The 24,117-nt window shown below is 36.6% G+C and overlaps 1 protein-coding gene and 1 non-coding gene across 2 annotated transcripts in view; one reads left to right on the top strand and one right to left on the bottom strand.

Annotated features, from left to right (window-relative positions):
• Tanc2 (tetratricopeptide repeat, ankyrin repeat and coiled-coil containing 2) overlaps positions 1–24,117 on the bottom strand; it is a 345,611-nt gene that overhangs the window by 162,300 nt on the left and 159,194 nt on the right. Inside the window, exon 5 of the mRNA XM_026777178.1 lies at positions 2,261–2,409. Coding sequence (XP_026632979.1) covers positions 2,261–2,409 — 149 coding nt within the window. The remainder of the gene's footprint in view (positions 1–2,260; positions 2,410–24,117) is intronic.
• LOC113455484 lies at positions 9,034–9,135 on the top strand. The gene has a single exon (XR_003376585.1). It is a non-coding gene; the product is annotated as a U6 spliceosomal RNA (small nuclear RNA).

Below are 24,117 nucleotides of genomic sequence, written 5' to 3'. Positions count from 1 at the left end.
TTTTTTTGGTTTTTCGAGACAGGGTTTCTCTGTGTCTTTGGAACTAGCTCTGTAGACCAGGCTGGACTCGAACTCACAGAGATCCGCCTACCTCTGCCTCCCGAGTGCTGGGATTAAAGGCGTGCGCCACCACCGCCCGGCTGATCTCCTACTTCTTAATAGTCCCCCTAGACTACAAATTCCAATGGTCAATAGAGCCACTTTCTATGTGGCTCCAGAACATTTAAAAATATTCTTTTCCAAGAAGCTACAAGTGTCATTAGTTTTACGTTTATGTAATGCTTATCAGTCTTTAAAATATTTTTATATACTTTCACTTCTTACATACAAGTAAAATACCAATACACTTAATAAGAAGAAAAGAAAGAAACATGAAAATGGGGACCAGGGAGATAGCTGAGCAAGCCTGATGACCTGAGTTTGATTCTTGGGACCCACACAGTAAAGGAAAAAACTGACTCTCATAAGTTGCCCTCTGAGCTCCACATATATGCCAAGGTACATTTTTCTGATACATACACCAATATATAAATGTAATAGTAATAATAATAAATACAAAAATGAAATTATTAAAAATATGAAGGTAATGAAATAGTATTCTCTAAACATAGTCTTACATATTATACATGCTAATTATGCTATATATTACTGTATTCTTTCTATTTATATGGCACTTTCAGCTTACAAAGCATTATTATTGCTGTTACAATAATCCTGTTACCTTGTCACCTTTCTTTTTTTTTCTTCTTGGTGGGAGGCTAAAAATTAAACCAGGGCCTTTCATTTGCTGGCCAAGCACTTACCAGCTATTTCCCAGCCTATGCTTTAGAGTTTTACTTGGAGATACAGTCTTATTTAAAAGTAAGGCACAGTCTACATACTTGTAACGTGATTTGAAATCACAATGACATGAAGACTCTCCAAAGCAAGATGAGTAATTTTATCATCTTTGAAGAAATGTAGCTTTGTAGCAAAAAAATAAATAAATAAGTGTTTGGCTATGAGAAGGAGGAGGGTATCACTATAGTAGTCATTATTAGAGCAGTCATATGCTAACCTGACATAAATATCAAGAAATTAAAAGTATCTGGGAGTTACCTCAGTGGTAAAGCTCTTACCTAGCAAGCATAAGGCCCTAGGATTGGTTCCCAGGGTAGGGGTAGGTCAAGACATCTCCCCAGGCCTGAATATATAAGTCACTGAAATAGTTAGGTTTCTATTACTGAGATAAAGGTTAAAGGCAACTTGGAAAAGAAGTCTATTTCAGCCTACAGTTATAGTCCAATCATGAAGAAAGTCAGAGGAAGAACTCAAAGCAGAAACTTGGAGGAAGGACTCAAGCAGAGGCCATGGAGGATTGCTGCTCACTGGTTTGTTCCCACTAGTTTCCTCTGGTTGCTTTCTTATAGTCTCAGACCACTTGCCCATGGGTGTTACTACACACAGTGAGCTAGGCCCTCACATCAAGCGTTCATCAAGAAAATGACTACAGGCAATCTGACAGCCCCACTTCTCACTGAGATCCTCTTCCCAGATAACTCTAACTTGTGTCAAGTTGAGAAAAAACAAACTAGGACATCACCCAAAAGAAAGTTAACTCTAAAATAATATTTTAAAGCTTTCTGACAAAGATTCTCAGACCATTAATTTCTCAGATTTTCAACTTTTCTAATAAATGCATTCAAAACTAGTCTTTATTATTTTTCAGTAAACCTTGAGCTACATCCTATATGTTATACTTAGTTTTCATTGCAATAGTTTAAAATCTTTTCTAATTTTCTGGATTCAAAGGCTGCTGAGATGCATATTATTTAATTGCTAAACATTTGGGGATGTTTAACTTTTAGCTGTCATTTTCTAAGCTATTTTATAATTAATTCTACTGTGGTAGAAGTAATTGGTAGTTTTAGAAACCGATTAAGATCTGCTCTAGGCTCAACATATCATCAACCTGCCAATAATGCATATATAGTTGAGAATAGTGTATGCTCTTAATTTCTCAGTGCAGTGTTAATCCCTCAGTTCTTTCATTTGAGTAACTTATTATTTAGTCATTCATTAGTTTGTTTTTTGGCTTTTGCACATATAAAACACAAACAAGAAATACTGTGATTATGGGAAATTAAGTTATAGGCCACAAAATGAATTCTAACAATTGATATCATTCCTTTCAGGATGAGCACACACCCACATCATCTTTCTTTCCTGCTATAAAATGCCAATTTCCATTGGTTAGTCAAGTTGATAGGGCATAGCTTACCTGATTTTCATCCTGTACTTCCATGCTGTACTGATCACCTGGCTGTACTTCCGGGACTTTCTCTCCAAGGAGGAAACCCAGACGAGTCATGAGTGTGTTTGCTGCCTCATCTACAGAAGGAGGTGGACCAAGTTCCTGTTCAACATCACCTGCAGCAAGAAGACAGCAAACATAAATCTTAAAAACAAAATGGTTTAGTTCTATTGCTGTTTTTATATTGTTTGTTTTTCTTTAGTTTTCACATTCTAAGTTCAAAAATTATAATGCTCAAGTCTATCAGCTGAATTTTTAAACTTCTGCATGAGTGCATGTATGCTTGTGTGTGTAGAGGTCAGAGGTAAGCCTCAGTGTTGTTCCTGAGCAGCATTTACCTTGTTTCTGAGATGCTGGTCTTTCACTTTCCCAGGGCTGGGAAGGGCTGGCCAGTTAGTCCTAGAGATCTGCCTGTCTCTACCACCCCAGTAATGGGATTACAATCATGTGCCACCATGACAGGTTTTATGTGGGTGGGAGATTGGACTCGAGTCTGCTGGCTTGAATCGCAAACACGTTAATAACTGAACCCTCTCCCGAGCCCTTGATTTCCCTACTTTTAAAGATTGTAATTTTCACAATCTATTGAGACTATTCTCAATCTATGTATAAAAATACTTGAATTGAAGAAATGTTTTTGTAGCATGGTAATATGTAAAGGTTACATGTAACACTGTAACATGTTAATGGTCCTGTTATTTGACCAGTAGCTTTCAAACAGTCTCATTCTTGGATCTATGTTTTAGTTGCAACAGCTCCATCATTCAAGTTCTTTAGATGGTTTCTCTTTTTAAAGAGTTTGTATAAGTACTCCTTTTATAGGCTGAAGTAATTTAAACTTTTGATAAAGTTTCAAAATAGTACAAAGAATTTCTGCCCCCCCAGCCATATAAAACGTAGAATTCTCCTTATCCTCCATAGCTGACCATTTTCTATAAACACATTCTTTTGTATAACTCACAGGCCAGAAAGGTCAGTATCCTGACCTTTCCCATTACTATAACCTCAGCCCCAGGCTTGAATCCTTGAATCCTTGGTGACATGCTCTAGATTAGAAGGTAGCATTGCAGCATTACACAACTCACTTAGTTATCAGGTCATTTTGAAACTAAGAAATAGTACTTTACTGTTTACTGCCATGACCTTGACTCTTATAAGGCTTACAGTCTAGGTATTTAGTGCAATGTTCTTCAATTTATCTTCTGAGTCTATCCAGGCTATGCATTTCTTTGCAGAAATGTCAAAAAAGTTTTGCTATGTTAACTTGGATCACTTGGTCAGGCCAGTGTGTACCAGAATTTTCTATTTCAAAATTATATTTCCCCCTTGTAATTAATAAGCATTTTGATAGAATTATATAAAATGCTTCATTTATTAATATATTTTGTTACATATACACACATACACACATATACATACAATAATTCCACATATATGGAATTTCCTTTAAGCTGTTTTTAGGATGAAATTCTTCTACCTTAAGTAGATACACAGTGTTGTGTAACCACAGTCACTATCCACTTTTAGAACTTTTCATTGCCCCCAAGAAATACAGCTGCATTAAACAGTGATGTTTCTCCTTGTCCTCCTCCTCTCACCAGCCCCTAGTGACTGTTAGTCTACTTTCTTCCTTGATGAATGTGCCTATTCTAAGCACCCTGTGTAAATAGAATCATACAGTATTTTACTCTTTGGATTCTGGCTTATATCACTTTATATAACGGGTTCAAGGTTCTTTGTGCTGCAACATGTTTTAGAATGGCATTCCTTTTTAATAGTATTCATTCGTTCATCTGCTGTTGGACATCTGGATAGTTGTTTTCAGCTTTTAGCTACAGTGAATAGTATGAATAGTGATGTATAAATAGATACTTGTCTGACATTTCTTTAATAAATTTTTCTATTTGGAGTATTAACATTCCCTGGTTGGATTACTATCAATGTTTTCAAATAGTGATTCTTCTCCATCCATCCATCCATCCAAACATCCATCCATCCATCCAAACATCCATCCATCCATCCATCCATCCATCCATCCATCCATCCATCCATCCATCCATCCACCCACCCACCCATCCATTTCACTGATTCCTATCTTACATACTGGGTTATAATTGGTTACTATCAGTATTTAGTTTAAATCATTTTATACTTAGCCAGGGTAAGCAAGCTTCTTAAATTTGGTTCTTATGGCCTTTTAACACATTCTTGCCATGTTTTGGACATAGCTCTATGGTGCATGATTTTGTAGGCTCATCTGGTATTTTTCCTGTCTCAGTTACAGAATCAGAAAAGCTCTTCAGAAGCCTTTGTTATTCTTAGAGAAAAAAGAAGGTATAACAGCTATATACTAGGTATGTCAATTGTTATTGGGGTATCACTTCCTCCAGGACCTGCTCAATGAACAATTACACTGTATTCATATACACATATATTTGTAAAGTAGTATTTATATGTACATATATGTGCAAATATATATACCTACACACATATTATTTCCTTAAGTATATACACATAGTTTATACATATACATTTCCATTTTTGTTTGTAAATCCACACACACAGAGTTCTCAGTGACAACTCTAATTTTAACTCAATACCTCCTTAGGGTTAGTTCATAAGATATAATTCTCTTCCTATAATATTAACAAAGTGGCCTCTGTCCCTAGTCTGTTTTCCCTCCAGGTAACACATTTAAGTGTCAGCTAAGGTGACCCTGTACACAAACCTTCTTATACTGGTTGTGCTCCTGCTCTAAGCTAAGGAGCTTCAGTCACCACCACTTCATCTTCTACCCCAAATGAGACACAATTCATATATTGTAAATTTTACTTCAGTGATTATATAATGCAGTGGCTCTCAGTTTATTCATAAAGTTACACCACCATCACCACAATCTGATTTTAGAATATTTTTATTACTTCAAAAGGAAACCATGGCTCATTTTTGCCCTGAAATTTAGATTCTTAAAATTCCTGATCTCTGCTATTCATTTTAGCCCTCTTGCTTAAAGAATGTCACATTTTTTCCATACAATTAGCCTTTTGGGTTTCCATTCTAGATTGAGTGGCATTTTAATGGCCACTATAAGAATTATCTTTTCCATTGAGAGATGCTGAAGAGAAAATAGTGCCATCCATGGGGACCATCCCCCTGCCCCCACCTTATACTACTCATTCCTAAGAAGATTTTTTTTAATCAATCAAAACTGAGCTAGGGAGCTTAAAATGATTCATTATAAATGTGATATGGAATTTTTTTAAATGATATATTTACATGGGCATAAGTAAGTATTTTTTTGGTTCAGATGCAAGCAACTCTCACTTTGTAAGAAACCATACACAAATCCTATGTAGTATTTTAGAATGCTTTTTATATTTTTCTATTACAGCAAACTTTAGTTATAGTGTCACATGGTTTGTCACCAGGATACAAAAGTTTTTTTATAATTTATGATAATCAGTATTAAACATTTAAATACTTCAAATGCTAAGAAAAATTTTGGTTTTTAACATTCAGTTTCTTATTTATCTTGACTTCCCTCCTATGGTCACAAACTGGATTAGACAAGAGATGCATGTATCTTTTTGTATACTAGTACTAAACTAAAGTTCTGTCTGTGGAAGAAATCTAGATAAAACTATTATTGAATTTACGTCAGAGAATCTATTTTCCTTTCAATGGGCACCGTAAATTTCTTTTCAACAGAACAGAAATAATAGGTAGAATTATTTTATACTGTAAATATGCATTTATGTGCTAGTATTCTTTCAAATGACTGAAGCTTGTTGTTTACTGATTAAATAAAATGATAAATTGTTCTCCTTCAGCTCACAAACAATCCCTTTTTAGACGGAGGCATATGGAGTATGCCCCTCGACTGAAGAATGGATAAGGAAAATATGGTACATTTACACAATGGAGTATTACAGAGAAGAAAAAAATAACATCTTGAATTTTGCATGAAAATGGAGCTAGAAAACATTATTTTCAGAGAGGTAACCCAGACACAGAAAGACAGTTATCACATGTACTCACTCATAAGTGGTTTTAAACATAAAGCAAAGAAAACCAGCTTATAAATCACAATAATTCCACAGAACTTAGACAACAATGAGGACACTAAGAGAGACTTACATAGATCTAATCTATATGGGAAGTAGAAAAAGAGATCTCCTGAGTAAATTGGGAGTGTGGTAATCATGGGATAGGGTGAAGGTTGGGGGAGGAAGAGGGGTACAGAGAATATATAGCTCAATAAAAACAATAAAAAATAAATAAAACACAGTACAATTTGGGAAAAAGTTTCCAGGCAACAATCATTTCCAGGTGGTCAGCTCAGTCCTGGTCTACCAATGTCCCTGGACTGGATCCGCTCCTGCTCCCATGGAACTTGCTTGCTCAGGCCCACTCTGGCCTAGGTAGCTGGTTCAGTCCCCAGTCGTTCCCATTCCAGGTGCACAGTAACGCTGAAGGTGTGACTACATAGAAACTCCTTTACAAAGTACTTGTGGCCATAAGGGTAGGTTTTATAGGTAAAAGGCCTAGCGTGGTCTCTGACCAAGATAACAATAGAGGTCAGCAGGTTATAGAATATATGTGTTATTATAGTTGCTGAAATTAAAATACTATAAACAGTATGCTTGCTACTAGGTTACTTGTTTTACAGTGCAAGAGATCAAACACAGGGTCTTGGACATAATAGGCAAATGTTCTCTCACTATGTACACCCTTAGCGTTTCTTATTTCAACACTCATTAGTTATACCATTTCCTTCCAGCAAGACACTAAATCATGGTAATTGGAAGCCTGAATTTTGGAGTCAGGGTCTGAGTTCTAATCCTAGTTTTTCTTTGTGTGACTTTGAACTGATTATACTCGATTATGTTTCCAGGGTCTGGCTATGACAAACAAAGCTGCTATGAACATAGTTGAGCACATGTCCTTATGGTACGATTAAGCATCCTTTGGGTATATACCCAAAAGTGGTATTACTGGGTCTTGAGGTAAGTTGTTTCCTAATTTTCTGAGAAATCGTCATACTGATATCCAAAGGGGCTGTACTAGTTTGCATTCCCACCAGCAACAGAGGAGTATTCCCTTTACCCCACACCATCTCCAGAATAAGCTGTTATCAGTGTTTTTGATCTTGGCCATTCTTACAGGTCTAAGATGAAATCTCAGAGTTGTTTTGATTTGCATTTTTCTGATGGCTAAGGATGTTGAGCATTTCCTTAAGTGTCTTTCAGTCATTTTAGATTCCTCTGTTTAGAGTTCTCTGTTTAGGTCTGTACCCCATTTTTCTATTGGATTATTTGTTCTATTGATGACCAATTTCTTGAGTTCTTTGTATATTTTTGAGATCAGCTCCCTGTCTGATGTGGAGTTGGTGAAGGTCTTTTCACATTCTGTAGGCTGCTGTTTTGTCTTGTTGACGGTGCCCTTTGTTTTACAGAAGCCTCTCAGTTTCAGAAGGTCCCATTTATTAATTGCTGTTCTCAGTGTTTGTGCTACTGGGTTTATATTTAGGACGTGGTCTCCTATACCAATGAGTTTAAGTGTACTTCCCACTTTCTCTTCTATAAGATTCAGTGTGGTTAGTTTTATGTTGAAGTCTTTGATCCATTTGGATTTGAGTTTTGTGCATGGCAATAGACATGGATCTATTTTCATTCTTCTACATGTTGATATATAGTTATGCCAGCACAATTTGTTGAATATGTTTTCTTTTTCCCATTTTATATTTTTTGCTTCTTTGTCAAAAATCAGGAGTTTGTAGGTGTGTGGATTGATATCCGAGTCTTCAATATGATTCCATTGGTCCTCCTATGTGTTTTTATGCCAATATCAGGCTGTTTTTCTTTACTGTAACTCTGTAGTAGAGCTTGAAATCAGGTATTGTGATGCCTCCAGAAGATCCTTTATTGGACAGGATTGTTTTGGCTGTCCTGGGTTTTTTGCTTTTCCATATGAAGTTTAGTATTGTTCTTTCTAGGTCTGTGAAGAACTGTACTGGGATTTTGATGGTCATTGCATTGAATCTGTAGATTGCTTTTAGTAAGATTGTCATTTTTACTATGTTAATTCTACCTACCCAAGAGCATGAGAGATCTTTCCATTTTCTTGTGTCTTCTTCAATTTCTTTCTTCAAAGATTTATATATACTGACAATGAACTAGCTGGCATTACACTCTCCAAAGTCTGATCAATTTGAACCATATTTTCATTCTCATCTCTTAGCAGAACACTGCCTGTATGGACACCTTCACAGTCCGCCCTGATATCTACACATGAGTGCAGGTGCCTGTGGAATCCTGAGGGCTTTGGCTTCCCTGGAATAGAGTGATGGATGGTTGGTAACTACCTGATGAGGGTACTGGGAACTGACCTAAGTCTTCTACAAGAGTAGTAAGTGTTCTTAACTTCTTCTTTTTTTTTTTTTTTGGTTTTTCGAGACAGGGTTTCTCTGTGGCTTTGGAGCCTGTCCTGGCACTAGCTCTGTAGACCAGGCTGGTCTCGAACTCACAGAGATCCGCCTGCCTCTGCCTCCCGAGTGCTGGGATTAAAGGCGTGCGCCACCATCGCCCGGCGTGTTCTTAACTTCTGAGCCACCTCTCCAGCCCCCAAAATTCCTTGATACACAAAAAGTAGCAACAACAAAGCAAAATCTGGCAGAGTAAAGTCTATAAATAAGACACTAGTAAAAGGGAAAAGGCAAGCGACACAGTGGCTAAAGACAACTGCAATTTGGCAGCACATATACTAAATTTGTAATGATTCAGAGATGAGCATGATCCAATTTCAAGGATGACACACAAATTCAAGAAGCGTTCTATATTTTTTTTTAAAATGACATCAGAATTTAAAAAAACTGCAATTCATATAACCAACAGAGGCCTGTATCCAGAAAATAAATCCCTGCACCCCAAGTCAATGAAAAAAAAAATCTAACAAAAGTTGAGAAATGGCTTCCACACACCTGCTATACCTACACTTCTCACTGCTTTTTCCATTAAATAAATGTAATTTAAAATTTATAACATTCAACACCTGTATTTTTAGCATCTTGTTAACAAAATTTTCCAAAAAATGACACCTAACAGTCACGTGGCACTCACAATCAACCATCAATCATTATTGATGGTTGATTTCAGATTTTGTTCAATGAACAATTCTGTGAGTGCCACGTGACTGGTAGGTGTCATTTTTTGGAAAATTTTGTTAACAAGATGCTAAAAATAAAACTGGGATCTTGGGGGTGGGGCGGGATGGGGGTAAGGGGAGAGGGGGAGGTAAAAGTGAGAAGGGGAGGATGGGGGGAACTTGGGGGAACGGGATGATTGGGATATAGGAGGGTTGGATAGGGGAGCAGGGAAGCACATATCTTAGTTAAGGGAGCCACCTTAGGAGTCTCGAACCTAGAGTGGCTCCCAGGTGCCCCAGGCGATGTCCCCAGTTAGTTCCTTGGGCAGCTGGGGATAGGGAACCTGAAATGACCCTATCCTATAGTCATACTGATGAATATCTTGCATACCACCATAGAACCTTCATCTGGTGATGGATGGAAATAGAGACAGAGACCCACACTGGAGCACTGGACTGAGCTCCCAAGGTCCCAATGAGGAGAAGAAGGAGGGAGAACCTGAGCAAAGAAGTCGGGACCACGAGGGGTGCACCCACCCACTGAGACAGTGAGGCTGATCTATTGGGAGCTCACCAAGGCCAGCTGGTCTGTGACTGAAAAAGCAAGGGATAAAACCGAACTCTCTGAACATGGCGGACAATGAGGGCTGATGAGAAGCCAAGGACAATGGCACGGGGTTTTGATCTTACTTCATGTTCTGGCTTTGTGGGAGCCTAACCAGTTTGGATGTTCACCTTCCTAGACCTGGATGGAAGGGGGAGGACCTTGGATTTTCCACGGGGCAGGGAACCCTGACTGCTCTATGGACTGGAGAGGGAGGAGGAGAAAAGTGGGGGGAGGGGAGAGGGGTGGGAGGAGGCGGAAATTTTTTTTTCTTTTTAATAAAAAATAAAAAAATAATGGAAAATGAAATAAGAGCAATAAAAACACCTTGCAAAATATGAAGAATACACACTAAAGGACTTCACTTATATAAAGCTAAAAAGGCAGTGAAACAAACAAAAGACAGGTAAGAGCATGGAGGAGGCATGAGGAAAGTGTCTGAACACAAGAGCACAGAACAGATAAGGTTCTGTGTCTCAAGTCTGGGAGCACCTAATACATAGGAGTGTGTTCACTTCATAAGACTTCAGAACAAAGAATTACATTCAGACACTTTTCTGTATTTATGTTGAATGTTAATAAAAAATCCACAAACAATGAATTAAGGACACAGGCACCGACTTTCAGAATGGAACAATTATTTTGAAGAAAGAAGTGAAACTTATGAAAACGGAAGTAAATATTTCAAATTCAATATCTATTTAAATGTTCAAATGAAGTAGAGTAATTAAATATTAACAAATTTAATACCATAAAAGTCTAGATCTTCCAAGCCAAGAGGTGGTGGAGCATGGCTTTAATTCCAGCACTCAGGAGGCAGAGGCAAGCAAATCTCTGTTTTAAAGACTTGGAGGAAATTATATACAAAATGTATTAAAACATATCATCTGGGGTGCTGGAAAATGACTCATTTGGTAAGAGGGCTTAAGTTTGGTTCAGCTTTTGAGAGACACATTTTCAGTTGTATTCTGGATCTTACTATCTTACCTCTCAGGCCTTTGGGAAACTTGATATAAAAGATGAACCTTCCTCTCTCAAAAATTAAAGATAATGTGTTTAGGTAAGTTTTTCCCATTGGGTATAAAATACATTCAATACTATTGCAATAACAAATCACAAACAACTTTACCAACTCCTCTTCTCATACTTTTCTAATGATTATGTTAAGCAGCTGATGTATATAAGAACTATTTTACAAGTCAAAGGAGGTACTAAAAAGCATAGAGAAGAAATAAATAAAATTGTCTTGGGAGAGTGGAAGGTGGAAGATGAAGGAGTCATATCTGAAATTAATACTTCAATGAGTATGATGTTGAATAGTAGACTGAAGAAAAAGGAGCAGAGAGAATAATTTTCAGATAGAAATTCTGCTTGAGTTTACAATTCAACTCAAATGTCAAATCCTATGATAAAAACTGACTACATACAAAATATTTAATGTTTTAAAAATGATTATTTCTAATCAATACCACATTACTGATAGTGTTAACAGCATTAAACATGATGTTTACTAAGGCACTACTAGCTGATCAATCCCTATGTTCATAAAATATATTAAATCATTTAATACTCATAATATCCTATTTTACAAGTAGAAAAATCTGCAAAGATGAAGTGCTTGCTTGCTAAGGGCTCAGTGTCAATAAAGCAACTGTTAATATTTTAAATACAGGCTGTCTGGTTCAAGACCCCTCCCTCTTTCCCCCTAAGACAGGTTTTCTCTATAGCTTTGGAGCCTGTCCTGGAACTAGTGTAGACCAGACTGGTCTCAAACTCACTGAGATCCATCTGTCTCTGTCTCCCTAGTGCTGGGATTAAAGGCATGCGCAGCACCTCCGTCCAGGGAGCCCATGTTCTTAACAACTGCATTACTATGTTAAAATGTGAGATTTAAAAAAATATGCAATTGGTAAATATTTGGTTATTTGAAACAGGGTCTTTTACAGCCCAGGTTGTCCTCAAAGTCCCATCAAGTCTCCTGACTCAGCCTTCCAAGTGCTGGATAACAAGCATGCATCACCATACCTGTTCCTATGATCATTTATTTTTCTCTTTAACAGAATACACTGCAGTTATTTGATATTAGACAATATGGGAAAATACTTACTGACTTAAAAAAATTTTTTTCTACTGAGAATTTTGGCTGTCCAGCACTCTGTTAGGTGTTAGATATACACTTATGAAACATGGGCACCATTCCATAAACATGGGAGAAATGAAATGCAATTTAAATCACAGCAAATTAAGTTCTGTGATAAATATAACACAAGCAAAAAAATTAAGCTGCTTTTAAAAAGCCAGTGAATATTTCAGAAGACATTTTATGAGCCTTTATTTTAAAGGTACCAATTCTCTACTCAGCAGGTATACATCACCTGTAAAAGTACCTTCTGCTTCAAGTAGGCAATACCCAGGGAGAAAATAATGATTATTTTCCAAAGAGGCAAATACCTAATAGAAAATCATTTAAACCTCTAATCTTTATCCTAACATAATGGCTGCATACAAATAATGAAATATTTTGTCTTTCATTTTTTTCTTAATTCTCAGCATTCTCTTAGCATGTGCTATGCCATTTACACAATCCATTCATTAAAAACTACTGATTTCTTATCAATTTAAATATGACATCTCTTTGTGGTAATACTAAATGAATCTCTGTGTTCTTTCTAACAGAGGTATAAAAAAAACATCTTGACCCAACTACCAAAACAAACTTGATTATATTTCCATTTCTTAGTTCTTAAACAATTTGTTGAAGTTCTCCTTTTTGGAATACTAAAAAATGAGTAACTCACACCAAGTATTGAGAAAGTACAAGAGCTTTTCCATGTTCTTGCAAAAATAGCTCCTAAATGCACCAATCAGCAAAAATGAGAGGCAGGGACTCTGGTACCTCCCCACTCACAGAGCAGCTGGTATTAAGGCATCACCTCACATTTAGTTCCCTTGGCCACAACTAAAGATGAGGCAGAGGAATAAACGGAGTCAGAGTGAAAATACTGTAACTGTTGAAACTTGGGGTATATTCATGGAAACACTCTAAGTTTACGCCTTTCTACAGGATTTCTTGGGACTCAGGCACATAGCTTTACCTAGATAACAGAATTATTATGAACTTGTGCTCTGGTGATTGACTAATAAACAAGTGGTTTCTCTGGTCCTTTCAACTCTGGTCTCAGAATGAGTATGTCTAGACCTACTGTTTTTAAGGCACATTTTAGTATGTAAGCTAGACTAGGCCCAAATTCACAGTATGGCCCAGATGATCAAACTTTTAATAACCTTGCCTTAGCCTCTTGAGGGCTGGAATTATGGTAGTATACTCAAAACCTTTTTTTCCTCTTTTTGGTATGTGTGAAAGTTAGAGCACTACACACCTAGCAGAAAGAGAGTCAGAAATTAAATCCAGATAAGTTGGGGATTTAGCTCAACGTGGCCCTTCATTTAATTCCCTGTACCTGCTTCCCCTGTCAAAAAGAAAAAGATATTAAACCCAGGTCTGACTCTAAAACCCAAGATTTTACTGACTAATATACGGGCTCCAAGAATGGAGCATTAAAGTGACATGTAATCCTGGGGGGGCACTGCCTCTAATCCCAGCACTCAGATCCCTGTGAGTCTGAGGCCAGCCTGTTCTACATTAAAGTGACATGTAATCCTGGGGGGGAGGGCACTGCCTCTAATCCCAGCACTCAGATCCCTGCGAGTCTGAGGCCAGCCTGTTCTACAAGAATTAGTTCCAAAGCAAAAAACCCAGGATATCCAAAACAACCCAGTATAATAAAAGAACTTCTGGAGGCATCACAATCTCTGACTTCAAGCTCTACTACAGAGTTACAGTAAAGAAAAACAGCCTGATATTGGCATAAAAACACATAGGAGGACCAATGGAATCATATTGAAGACTCGGATATCAATCCACACACCTACAAACTCCTGATTTTTGACAAAGAAGCAAAAAATATAAAATGGGAAAAAGAAAACATATTCAACAAATTGTGCTGGCATAACTATATATCAACATGTAGAAGAATGAAAATAGATCCATGTCTATTGCCATGCACAAAACTCAAATCCAAATGGATCAAAGACTTCAACATAAAACTAACCACACTGAATCTTATAGAAGAGAAAGTGGGAAGTACACTTAAACTCATTGGTATAGGAGACCACGTCCTAAATATAAACCCAGTAGCACAAACACTGAGAACAGCAATTAATAAATGGGACCTTCTGAAACTGAGAAGCTTCTGTAAAACAAAGGGCACAGTCAACAAGACAAAACAGCAGCCTACAGAATGTGAAAAGACCTTCACCAACCCCACATCTTACATTAACAATTACAAAACCCATGGATTTGCTACTTGTTTTGTAGAAGTAGAAAAAATATCCCCTTCTTTCTATTTCCTAAAGTTCTGATAACTGAATTTATGAAATAGGCTAACAGTAGACAGGCCAATAGAAAAGGCAGGCAAATGTATTGAATGCATCCTAGGCAGCAAAGAAGTATTAAGATGCCCAGGAACATCACTATGTTTATAGGTCCTCTTCACAGAGGAGAGATGATGTGGACAACTTAGGGACAGTAAATTATTTTTTTAAAAGATAAGCAGACTTGCAGAAGAATAAATGAAATCCTATGACAAAGTTTAGTTGACACCTAGGCATGGTGTCAATCTTCAGTCTCCTTTGCTGTGACAGTCACTCTTCCTGCTGGTGAGGTTCCCTGGGAGAAGACTGCTAACAACTGTGTTCCTTTTGTCAGAGAGTCTATCTTTAGGCAGGTAATGCAACTTCAGAGAAAGTCTGTGCCCCTGCTGCTTCAGGGGAGGAAAAACAAGGTAGGATAGGAGGGCAGGAGGGCAGGAGAGCAGGAGGGCAGGAGGGCAGGGAGATCTCAGATCTAAGGCAGCTTCTGAAACCTTTCAATCAATGGAGTCAGTATGACAACGCATTGTACTCTGGGGTAGCCTTCTCTAAGTCTCAGGTTTGTCTGTTGCATACTCATTAATTCATTTTGTTTACTGCTAATTCTTGATACTACCTAGAAATACTACAGTCAAGTCTCAGGTTACATTCTCATCTCAAAAGAAAACTTACTTTTTAGAGGAGCTAAAAACATTATAAAAGCATAAACTGGTACAAAGTTTCTATACTATCAATCTGTTTAGGATTGTAAAAGGAAGGCCTACAAAGCATTTAAACAATCATTCTGGCATCGCTGATTCTTTCTGGTGTTCTGAAGACCTTAAGTTTGATTCTACCAACAAAGAAGTCATGCTTGAGGAAAATATGCATACATAATCATATTGCTAAGACTGCCTAGAGTGATTTAGCACAGTCACTCACAGGCCACAGCTACTCTGCGTCATGACCAGAACAACAGCTACATTAGATCAGTAACATAATTAATATGGTGCTAAGGAGATTAGGCTCCCCTGACAGTCATTCTGACTTGTGAATCTAGAAAAGGAAAAGCCTCTAGAGGGATAGCAGTATAGCTGAGGGGTAGAGGGTTTGCTTAGCTTGTGTGAGAACCTGTGTTAGAGCCCTCACTCAAAGGAGTGGAGCAAAATGAGGAAGGGAAGGAGGGTAAAAGAGATGAGAAGAGAGGGGAAAATAAAAAGAAAAGTACTGAGTGGAAAGAGTGTCAAGAGGGGGCATTTAGGAAATGCAGTAGAGAATTCAGCATTTATTTTACGCTATAACACCGAAGTTTACAAATAAGTGTAAAGTACAATACGCCATTTGCTACAAAGTGCACCTCAACATGGGACAAAGAACCTATACAGTGCTATCCAAAGAGCTGTTGTTGCCTTGGGAAGCAAAGAAACTGATTTCTAATACAAAACTATTACTGACTTAACAAAGAACAGTCTAAGAATAAAATCCCCAAGGTTTTTCAACATTCAAAATGGATCCATAAAGTCAAATATACTTTACTTATCTGGGTGTGGCCCAAGTTTTCTTCTACTGTTTTACTTAAATTTGTCCTAGCTTGCCTCAGAGATCTAGAACCCTGACATTTCAAATCAGACCATGATACCTCTGTAGAAGTGGAATCTTTCTGTCCTCTCTCTCCAAGTGGAGGAAATGTGTACTCTTTACTTTTTCCACAGTGGTTTAACATTAATTTTAAAGAGCAGGAATAAACAAAAGACCTAATTACAAGTATCTCAAGGTTCGTTACTACTGTTCTGATCTGTATTTTCAGCTAGAGCTGTGAATGTTTCTGACACAATTCTATAGACTCACTTTAGGGAGAGTGTAAAGGGTGTTGCTAGGCAACTCACTGAAGTCTGAAAGAATTTAAGCACTGATAATGAGTCTGTCTCAGTTTGGCTCCCAAACAAGAACAGTTTTAGTGAAGCCCACATGTGTTTGCAGGCCATTCACAGGAAGAGGTTATCTATAAAGTGAGTGTCCAAAACGAGTCAAACTCAGGTATCTAATTCAAGTTTAATGTTTCTAATATCTAAAGTGTTTCCGCAGCTATCCAAAATTCCAGCAGCAATTAGGCACATGTCACGCTTAAAAGGTACAGTACTGAATAAACAGTCTATACAAATTTTTAACATTCCCATCAGTACATGGCCAAAATAACATGTCTTCAATTATTTCAAATCACAAAAATAATCCTGAAATTTCATTTGCCAAAATTATTTTGCAATTTATCCTTGAAACAGTTCTTAATACTTACTTTCACCAATAACAAAACAAGATGTACAGTAAAACCCTATGCTCTTTTAGGAGAATAGATGCTAAGACACAAGAAATAACATGTTTTTATGAGAAGTATACATGCAAAGCACTGCTCTGCTCGGTGGGCCTGGAGCAAATCTCCCTTTTCCAAAGCAGACACTGCATGCATGCTTACCAGGGCAGTATGCATCCACGTCCAGTTTCTGAGCTGAAGTGAGAGTTGGGGAGCCAAGCTCGGACTCTGGAATTCGTGGGCTCTCAACAAACTTTGCCTTCCTCAGAGGGGCTAAGGACAAAAAGAGAAAGGAGGAAAGAGAGGAAAGTAGAAAAGAAGAGGGGTGAGAAAAAGGAAAGAGGGACAGAGGGAAAGGGAAAAGGAAAGGGAAAGAGAGAAACACAGAGGGGTCATGAGTAAGGGGAGCAGCAGGCAACAGATGGAAGCACTTAAATGAACGACACACTCTGTCAGACTCAGATCAGGTTACCCTAGGTTTTGTGCCAGAAAAAAAAAATTAACTGCATTCCTCATACAGGAGATGGGTCATGTTTAAAAATCACTGAAAATGGGAAAAGATAAAATCTAATATCCAAAACTTTGAGCTAATTGTTCACTACCTTTGGTTACTTCCTCTCTTTATAAAGAAAGAATTTTCTTATCTTTGCTTTCTGTGTCATAAAATACAAAAATATTAACTATTCAATATTAAAAATATTAAAGGAAAGCACTGAAAGAAATTTTAGAGTTTAATTACAACTACAATAAAAAGTTTATCCAGAAAGAATTACTCTGATGCCCAGCCATGGTAAGTACTAAAAACATGATTAAATATTGATGTAGTTTAATAAGAAAATCAATTGTTTAACTGCTTAGCCATTAATATAGGAAGTCAACAATGCTAGGATACTAAAATACAAAGTAGTTCATGCCAATTTGACACTGATGCTAAAGAGATATTACATATTTAATCATGAAACCTATAGAATAGGAATATTCCATACCACAAAAATAATTTATTATATTAGTATATTCATAAACTTGAAGTTGTACTTACTGAAAATTCATATTCAAATTCCTTGTGACAGGGTCTTATCATATAGCCCACACTAGCCCTGAAATTAGGATCCCAATAGCTTGGATTACAGGTGTGTACCACTTTGCCCATCTGGGCATATAAATATTATTTAGTGACTTTGTGTATGTGGGTGTGTGGGAGAGTAAGCGCATTATTGATTTACATTCAAATGCTCAGTAAATCATCTTTAAAAAAATCAGCTTAGTATCTTAAAAGAAATAATTAGATGAACTACTTTGATATTTTTCAAACTGAATTAAATTACATTCCAGTAAGATGAAGTTGTTTAGCACAGCACTAGAAAGGATCAATTGGATGTAGAATTTACGTGAATACATTACTAGCCACAGAGCTACAGGTGTCTTAAGATGTGTGAACTTTTCTTCAACAGTTTCTTCATGTACTTCAAAATCCTTATCCATTACTGATCCCCTAAGGGATCCAAAGTTAATCCTAAAAGATGCTATGAAAAAGTTGCTGTAAAAAGTCCTGGTCATTAAAATGATTAAAATTCTCCTTTATTATTTTTGGAGGCCAAAAACTATCAATTATGAAAGAATGAAAGATGTTTTTTAACAGACAACAAAATCACAATTTAAATCTTAGTGTATGTACATAAACTAGAATTAAATGCTAAAAACACAACATAAAGCCTGTCATTGTCTCCATGGGAATATAAGTGAGACACTAATAGTGTTAATAGTATGGTTCTTAACCAAAAGTAAGTTTTGGAAAAGCAAAATTCTCTCCTCTTCTATAAGTGCAATATTTAAGCCTGTTTTTGTTAAATCATTGTCAGAAATGAAGATCTTGCAAGTTATATGCATGTGATTAGTAAGAAACACCCAAATCTCATTATATCCCCACCAACTGATTAAAAAAATAACATTTGATTTGGTATTTCTTTATGAAGAAAAATTAATGTGTGCATATGTACATAAGTGGGTGGGTATACCCGTAGACGTGGCACTGGCCAGAAAAGGGTACTGGGTCTGTTTCTTTAAGGTTAGAGGCATTTGTGGGATGATGCTTGTCATAACAATGTCTGGTTCTCATGGTTTCAGAAGAAACTCTTAACTGCTGAGCCATCTCTTTGGGCGATAATTTTATTCTTCAAGCTCTTCAGTCCTTCTTTAGGATTTTATTAATTCACAGTCCTAGCCTTAGAATAATCATTATACCTGCTGAGTTCTGACAAAGACAGTACTAGTCCCTCATTAAGGGACTTTATATGTATAAAAAAAGTCTGAAAATATGTTTTTGAGTAATGGACAGGAACCAGTACCTTAGGGTAGAGATGTGAGAAAGGAATTGAGGACAACAGGAATGAAGCATGTTTGAGAATTATGGGATGGAGTCAAGGGGAAAGACCATGGTCTTAGAAAATACAGAAAAACGCAAAGAGCTGAAGACTACAAAAGAGATGTGGACAATGGTATAAGCCAGAATTTGCATTGGTTGTGGAAGAGAAAAAAAATGAAACCTATTTCTAAAATACGTACTTTTACAGCAAGCAGAGTTATCAGATCTGTGGAGTCCAATGTCATTCTGACTTGTTTTCCTTCTCAGAGAATTGAAATTGAGGCTATCTTTAAAGTTCACAATGGATATTTTGTTTTCCTTTGTACCTTTATTCAGTAGATATTTAATTAATTCTACTATCTACCTTCATCATTACTTCATTTGTCTAATAAGGGGATTAAATTATTGGTTTGACTGAGTCAAGGTCTCATTCTGTAGCTCTTGCTGACCTAGAACTCACCATTTGGATTAGGCTGACTTTAAACTTGCAGTGATCCTTCTGTCTCTGTCATCAGAGCTCTGGGACGGCAGGTGTGTGGTGCTTTGCCTGGCTAAAGTATCATATAAGATAATGGTGATCAGAGCCAAGTAATTAATAGCTACTGTTATCTGTAAGCCAGCAAAGCAAAGTATGCATAATCACAGAAAAGACAGGATGCTCAACAGTCATAACACCACCATATAAAAAACAAAAAAACTACAAGTCAAAGATAGCGCATGATATTGTCCTTGAAAGTATGCATTTACATTGATTTCTTAGCAAAAAAGAAAAAATGCTACCTAACATCATTATAATTCATAAGAGAGATGTACATCAAAAGTGTTTACTTGATCAAAAACAAAACAAGTGAAAACCGATTTGATTGGATAGGATTGGATAGGTAAAAATAAACAAAAAGTCAAAACAGGTATTTTGTTGTGATGTAAGAGATGACAGGAAACAGTTATCTAAGAAGTAATTTGAGCCAACATTGGGAACTTGATCTTATGTTACTAAGAAATCTAAGTCTAAGGATGTAGGTTGAAGAAAAATACTTATGGATTCAAGAAATATAATCATTTGAAAGGAAAAGGTCATATTTCTAGCAAAAATATTTAGCATGGTGCTAAATATGATAACAGCTCACCTACAATTTACTGAGACATGGGATGGTGAAGGCTACAGTTATGGAAAATAAACCAGATTTCAAGACACAGCATTCAGAGGCAGAATAACACAGTAGCAGAATAATGAAAAGATGGACGGTGAAGGATTTGAAACCAGAAGCTAAAACAAGATTTCCACCCTCTGCTTTTTCTAGCACTACGTAGAATCCTGTATACACAATGCCCTTCAGTCGTTCTGAGTTCACAACAGTACCTACATCCTGGATGAGCTGCCAAGATTACATTAATTGAATGAGTATAAAGTAAGAATAACACACTTCTAAAGCATTTTCAGAAAATTAAGAAAGAAGTTGAGACAGAAACAACTGACCTATTAAAACAGGCTATTTCTAGTATATGTGGCTAAAATGACAGTGCAGAGGAAATGAATATTAATTTCATTTCCTCTATGCAACTTAAAAGTCTTGCCAAGTAAATGTTCAAGTAAAAATGGTTTTCCATTCCTTTGTCATTTTTGCTGTACTGTAGATCAAACCCAGAGCACTTTCATCACTGAACTACAGACCTAGACCTTAAAGCTTAAAAACTAATGTTTTCCACCATTACACCTACTAATAGCTTTCTTACAGAATTTATACAAATTTTTAAATCATACTCTGAGATTATATGGTACTCCAAAGCAGAATGGAATGTAAGAACAATTTTTTAGAAAAAAATTCAATCAGTTATGGTAGTGCACACCTATAATCCCAGCAACTGGAAGATAGAAGCAGAAAGAGAAAGAGTTTCAGGCCATCCTTGGCTACATAATAAATCTGAGGGCTAGACTGGGCTTTATGAGACCATGTACCAAATATGAAAAAATGGATATTTCAGTAGTATAATAATACTTCAGCTACAATTTTGTTTTAGGAAGAATAGATCAGTGGTAGACTATTTCCCTAATAAGTAAGAAGCCATGGGTTTGAGTCCTAACATTACAAGTCAAACAAGCAAACCAAAGGCCAGCAGGGAGGAATTAATTCTGTATGGAACTTACATATAGCTTCTTTCTTAGTGATATGAAACTTCTTTTAGAGCCTGATTCTAATTGCAGATATATAGTTCTAAAAATGACTTCTGCTTTCAAAAAAGCGAGGCAACAAATATATGACAACTAAGACTTAGATAAGTACTTTATACATTATCTACATTTACCTAAATCCACTTGACCTTCATACATTTCTTTCATAAAGAACACACTTAACCCTATTTTGAAAATGGGACATCAGAATCACAAGACTTCTTATGAAGGGCCAGAGCAATAAAATGATAGAAAACAATATACATGTATTTTTATTTCAAATATTATTTCATTGATAATATTGCTCCCCAATATTATGGGACTACTTAGATGTGAGATAATTTTTAATTAATCCAAAAAAATAAAGTGAGTATTATGGAAGTTCATAGCATGGCAGACATCACTGATGCTTATCAGAGTCCTGTCTCCCTTCAGTTCTAAGGCACAGGTGCAGTTATGACTTTCAATTCCTATGCAATTTAAGAACTATGTGACTACTCTGGCCAATAAACAACAATGGCACAACCTCTGCGTAAGTTTACAGTCTGCCTCTTCCTTGCTAACAACAATCATAAAGCAAATCTCAAGTCAAGATGGTAAAGCCAGAAGACTACTAGTTATCACCAGATTCAGGTTCAACTGTCCTAGAGATCCGTCCAAACTTGCTGGATAAATCAGAAATAGATATTTGTTGCATGAAATCACAAAGCCTTTTTTTTCCTTGTTTATCAAGGCAGGATTTCTCTGTAGCTTTGGAGCCTGTCCTGGTGCATGTTCTGTAGACCAGGCTGGCCTCAAACTCAGAGATCCGCTTGCTTTTGGTTCGCAAGTGTTCGGATTAAAGGCATGTACACCACCATCTGGCATCACAAAGATTTTTAAGGCTGTTATGGTATCAGGCCTATTATAATATAACTAATTATCACATAATTCTTGTTTTAATTACCTGTCAATCATTTTATGCCAAGGAGAACATTTTAAAGTAGCACTAATACCAACTAATCCTCATTTTTAACCAAGAGGAACAATTTAGCTTTTAAAGCTGCTTGAAAGTTTATGAATCTGTCAAGTTATCTTCTAGTTATGGTACACAATGTTTTTCCAGTTTGATTATAGAGTATTATTTTCTTATAATGAATTTTTATTTTATTTTGCTTTACACACACATATGTATGTATGTATGTATGTATGTATGTGTAAATTCATGCTGTGTGTGTGTGTGCACATGCACATGGACCCTTAGAGGCCAGCTGGAGTTGCACACAGTTAAGAGCTGCCTAACATGGGTACTAAAATGGAACTCAGCTCCTCTGAAGAGTAGCAAATTATTTTATACACTGAGTCATCTCTCTAGCTATTCATGGAGAGATGGCTCAGTGATTAAGATCTTACTGATCTTTCTGAGAACCTGAGTTGGGTTTTTTGTACCATATGATAGCTCATAATCATCTATAACTCTAACTCTAGGGGTCAGAAACCTTCACCAGGTATGCATGCAGTGTACAGATATACATTCAGACAAATACTTATTTACATAAAATAAGAACAAATCCAACTTTAAAAAATTACCTATGAGCACAAAATTCCAGAAAATGTTATAAACAAGTCCAATTGTAAGGAAGTATAGCAAAATCTTGTGAAGATGCTAGGCCAAATGAACAAAACTGACCAATAGTTTATCATACCAAACTGTACCTCAACAGGGAAACTCAATTTAATTCTCTACTTTATACTCATTCTCTGTTGGGTTATTGTGGTGGTTTGAATGAAAATGGCCCGAATAGGCACATAGGATGTGGAATTATTTTAAAGGATTAGGACATGTAGTTTTGCTGGAATAGGTGTTGCCTAGGAGGAAATGTGTCACTAAGGGTGAGATCTGGCGTTTTAGAAGATCATTCAAGGCCCAGTGGCTCATCTCTCTTCTGGTTGCCTGCTGATTCAGGTGTAGAACTCTTGGCTACTTCTCCAGCACCAGGTCTGCCCGTATGGTGCCATTATGATAATGGGCTAAACCTTGATCTGTAAGCTAGCCCCAGAGAAATGCTTTTCTTTATAAAAGTTGCTTTGGTTATGCTGCCTCTTCATAGTAACAGAACTTTGACTAAGACAGTTGTAAACAAAACATTTATCAGCAACTGAATTTAAGCTGGTACTCCATGCTCCCCGCCCCGCCCCAAAGTGACTAGAAATCTGGGTATGCAGCCCTTGGTAGTGTCTTTCTAGCATGCACAAAGCCCTGGTTTGATTCAGGATGCCAGAAACAGTAACAAAAAACAAGACAAAACAAAAAGAACTGGTACCTAATATGAAGGATATTACTGATGAAATATTCTTAGTAAGAACAACATATCAGAGTCATGATTGGAATATTGATTAGGTAAGAAAATTAGGAAATATCAGATACATATATGGAAGATATAATTAGCAATTTAAAGAACTTTCCACATGAACAGATTTAAGTCATTTGAACAAGGTATTCATTGGGTTAATCAGAACAGCCCATTCTGTTAATTTTCCTTGTCATCTTGCAGAAGGCCCAATCCAATTCTACATACCTTTAAAGCTTTTCTACTAATGTCATAGTAAGAAGTTAAAAGTAAGAATTGAGAAAGCAGAGACTGTGTTTTTACATATTTCAACACAGAAAAACTAAAGTTACTTTGTTAAATCAAGAGTAAATCATTAAGTCATTCTTGAAAGCATTAGATTGATTAGTGGGCTCTCAAATTCAGTTTCTAAACTGTGTTAGGACTAGGAATATCTGAAAATGTGTGATAAAAGCTTCATTATGGTAACTCACAAAACCTCACACAGAAAGAAAATC

Source organism: Microtus ochrogaster, unplaced genomic scaffold, assembly GCF_000317375.1.
Source record: "Microtus ochrogaster isolate Prairie Vole_2 unplaced genomic scaffold, MicOch1.0 UNK48, whole genome shotgun sequence".
Taxonomy (NCBI): domain Eukaryota; kingdom Metazoa; phylum Chordata; class Mammalia; order Rodentia; family Cricetidae; genus Microtus; species Microtus ochrogaster.
This window is presented reverse-complemented; position numbering and strand designations above follow the sequence as displayed.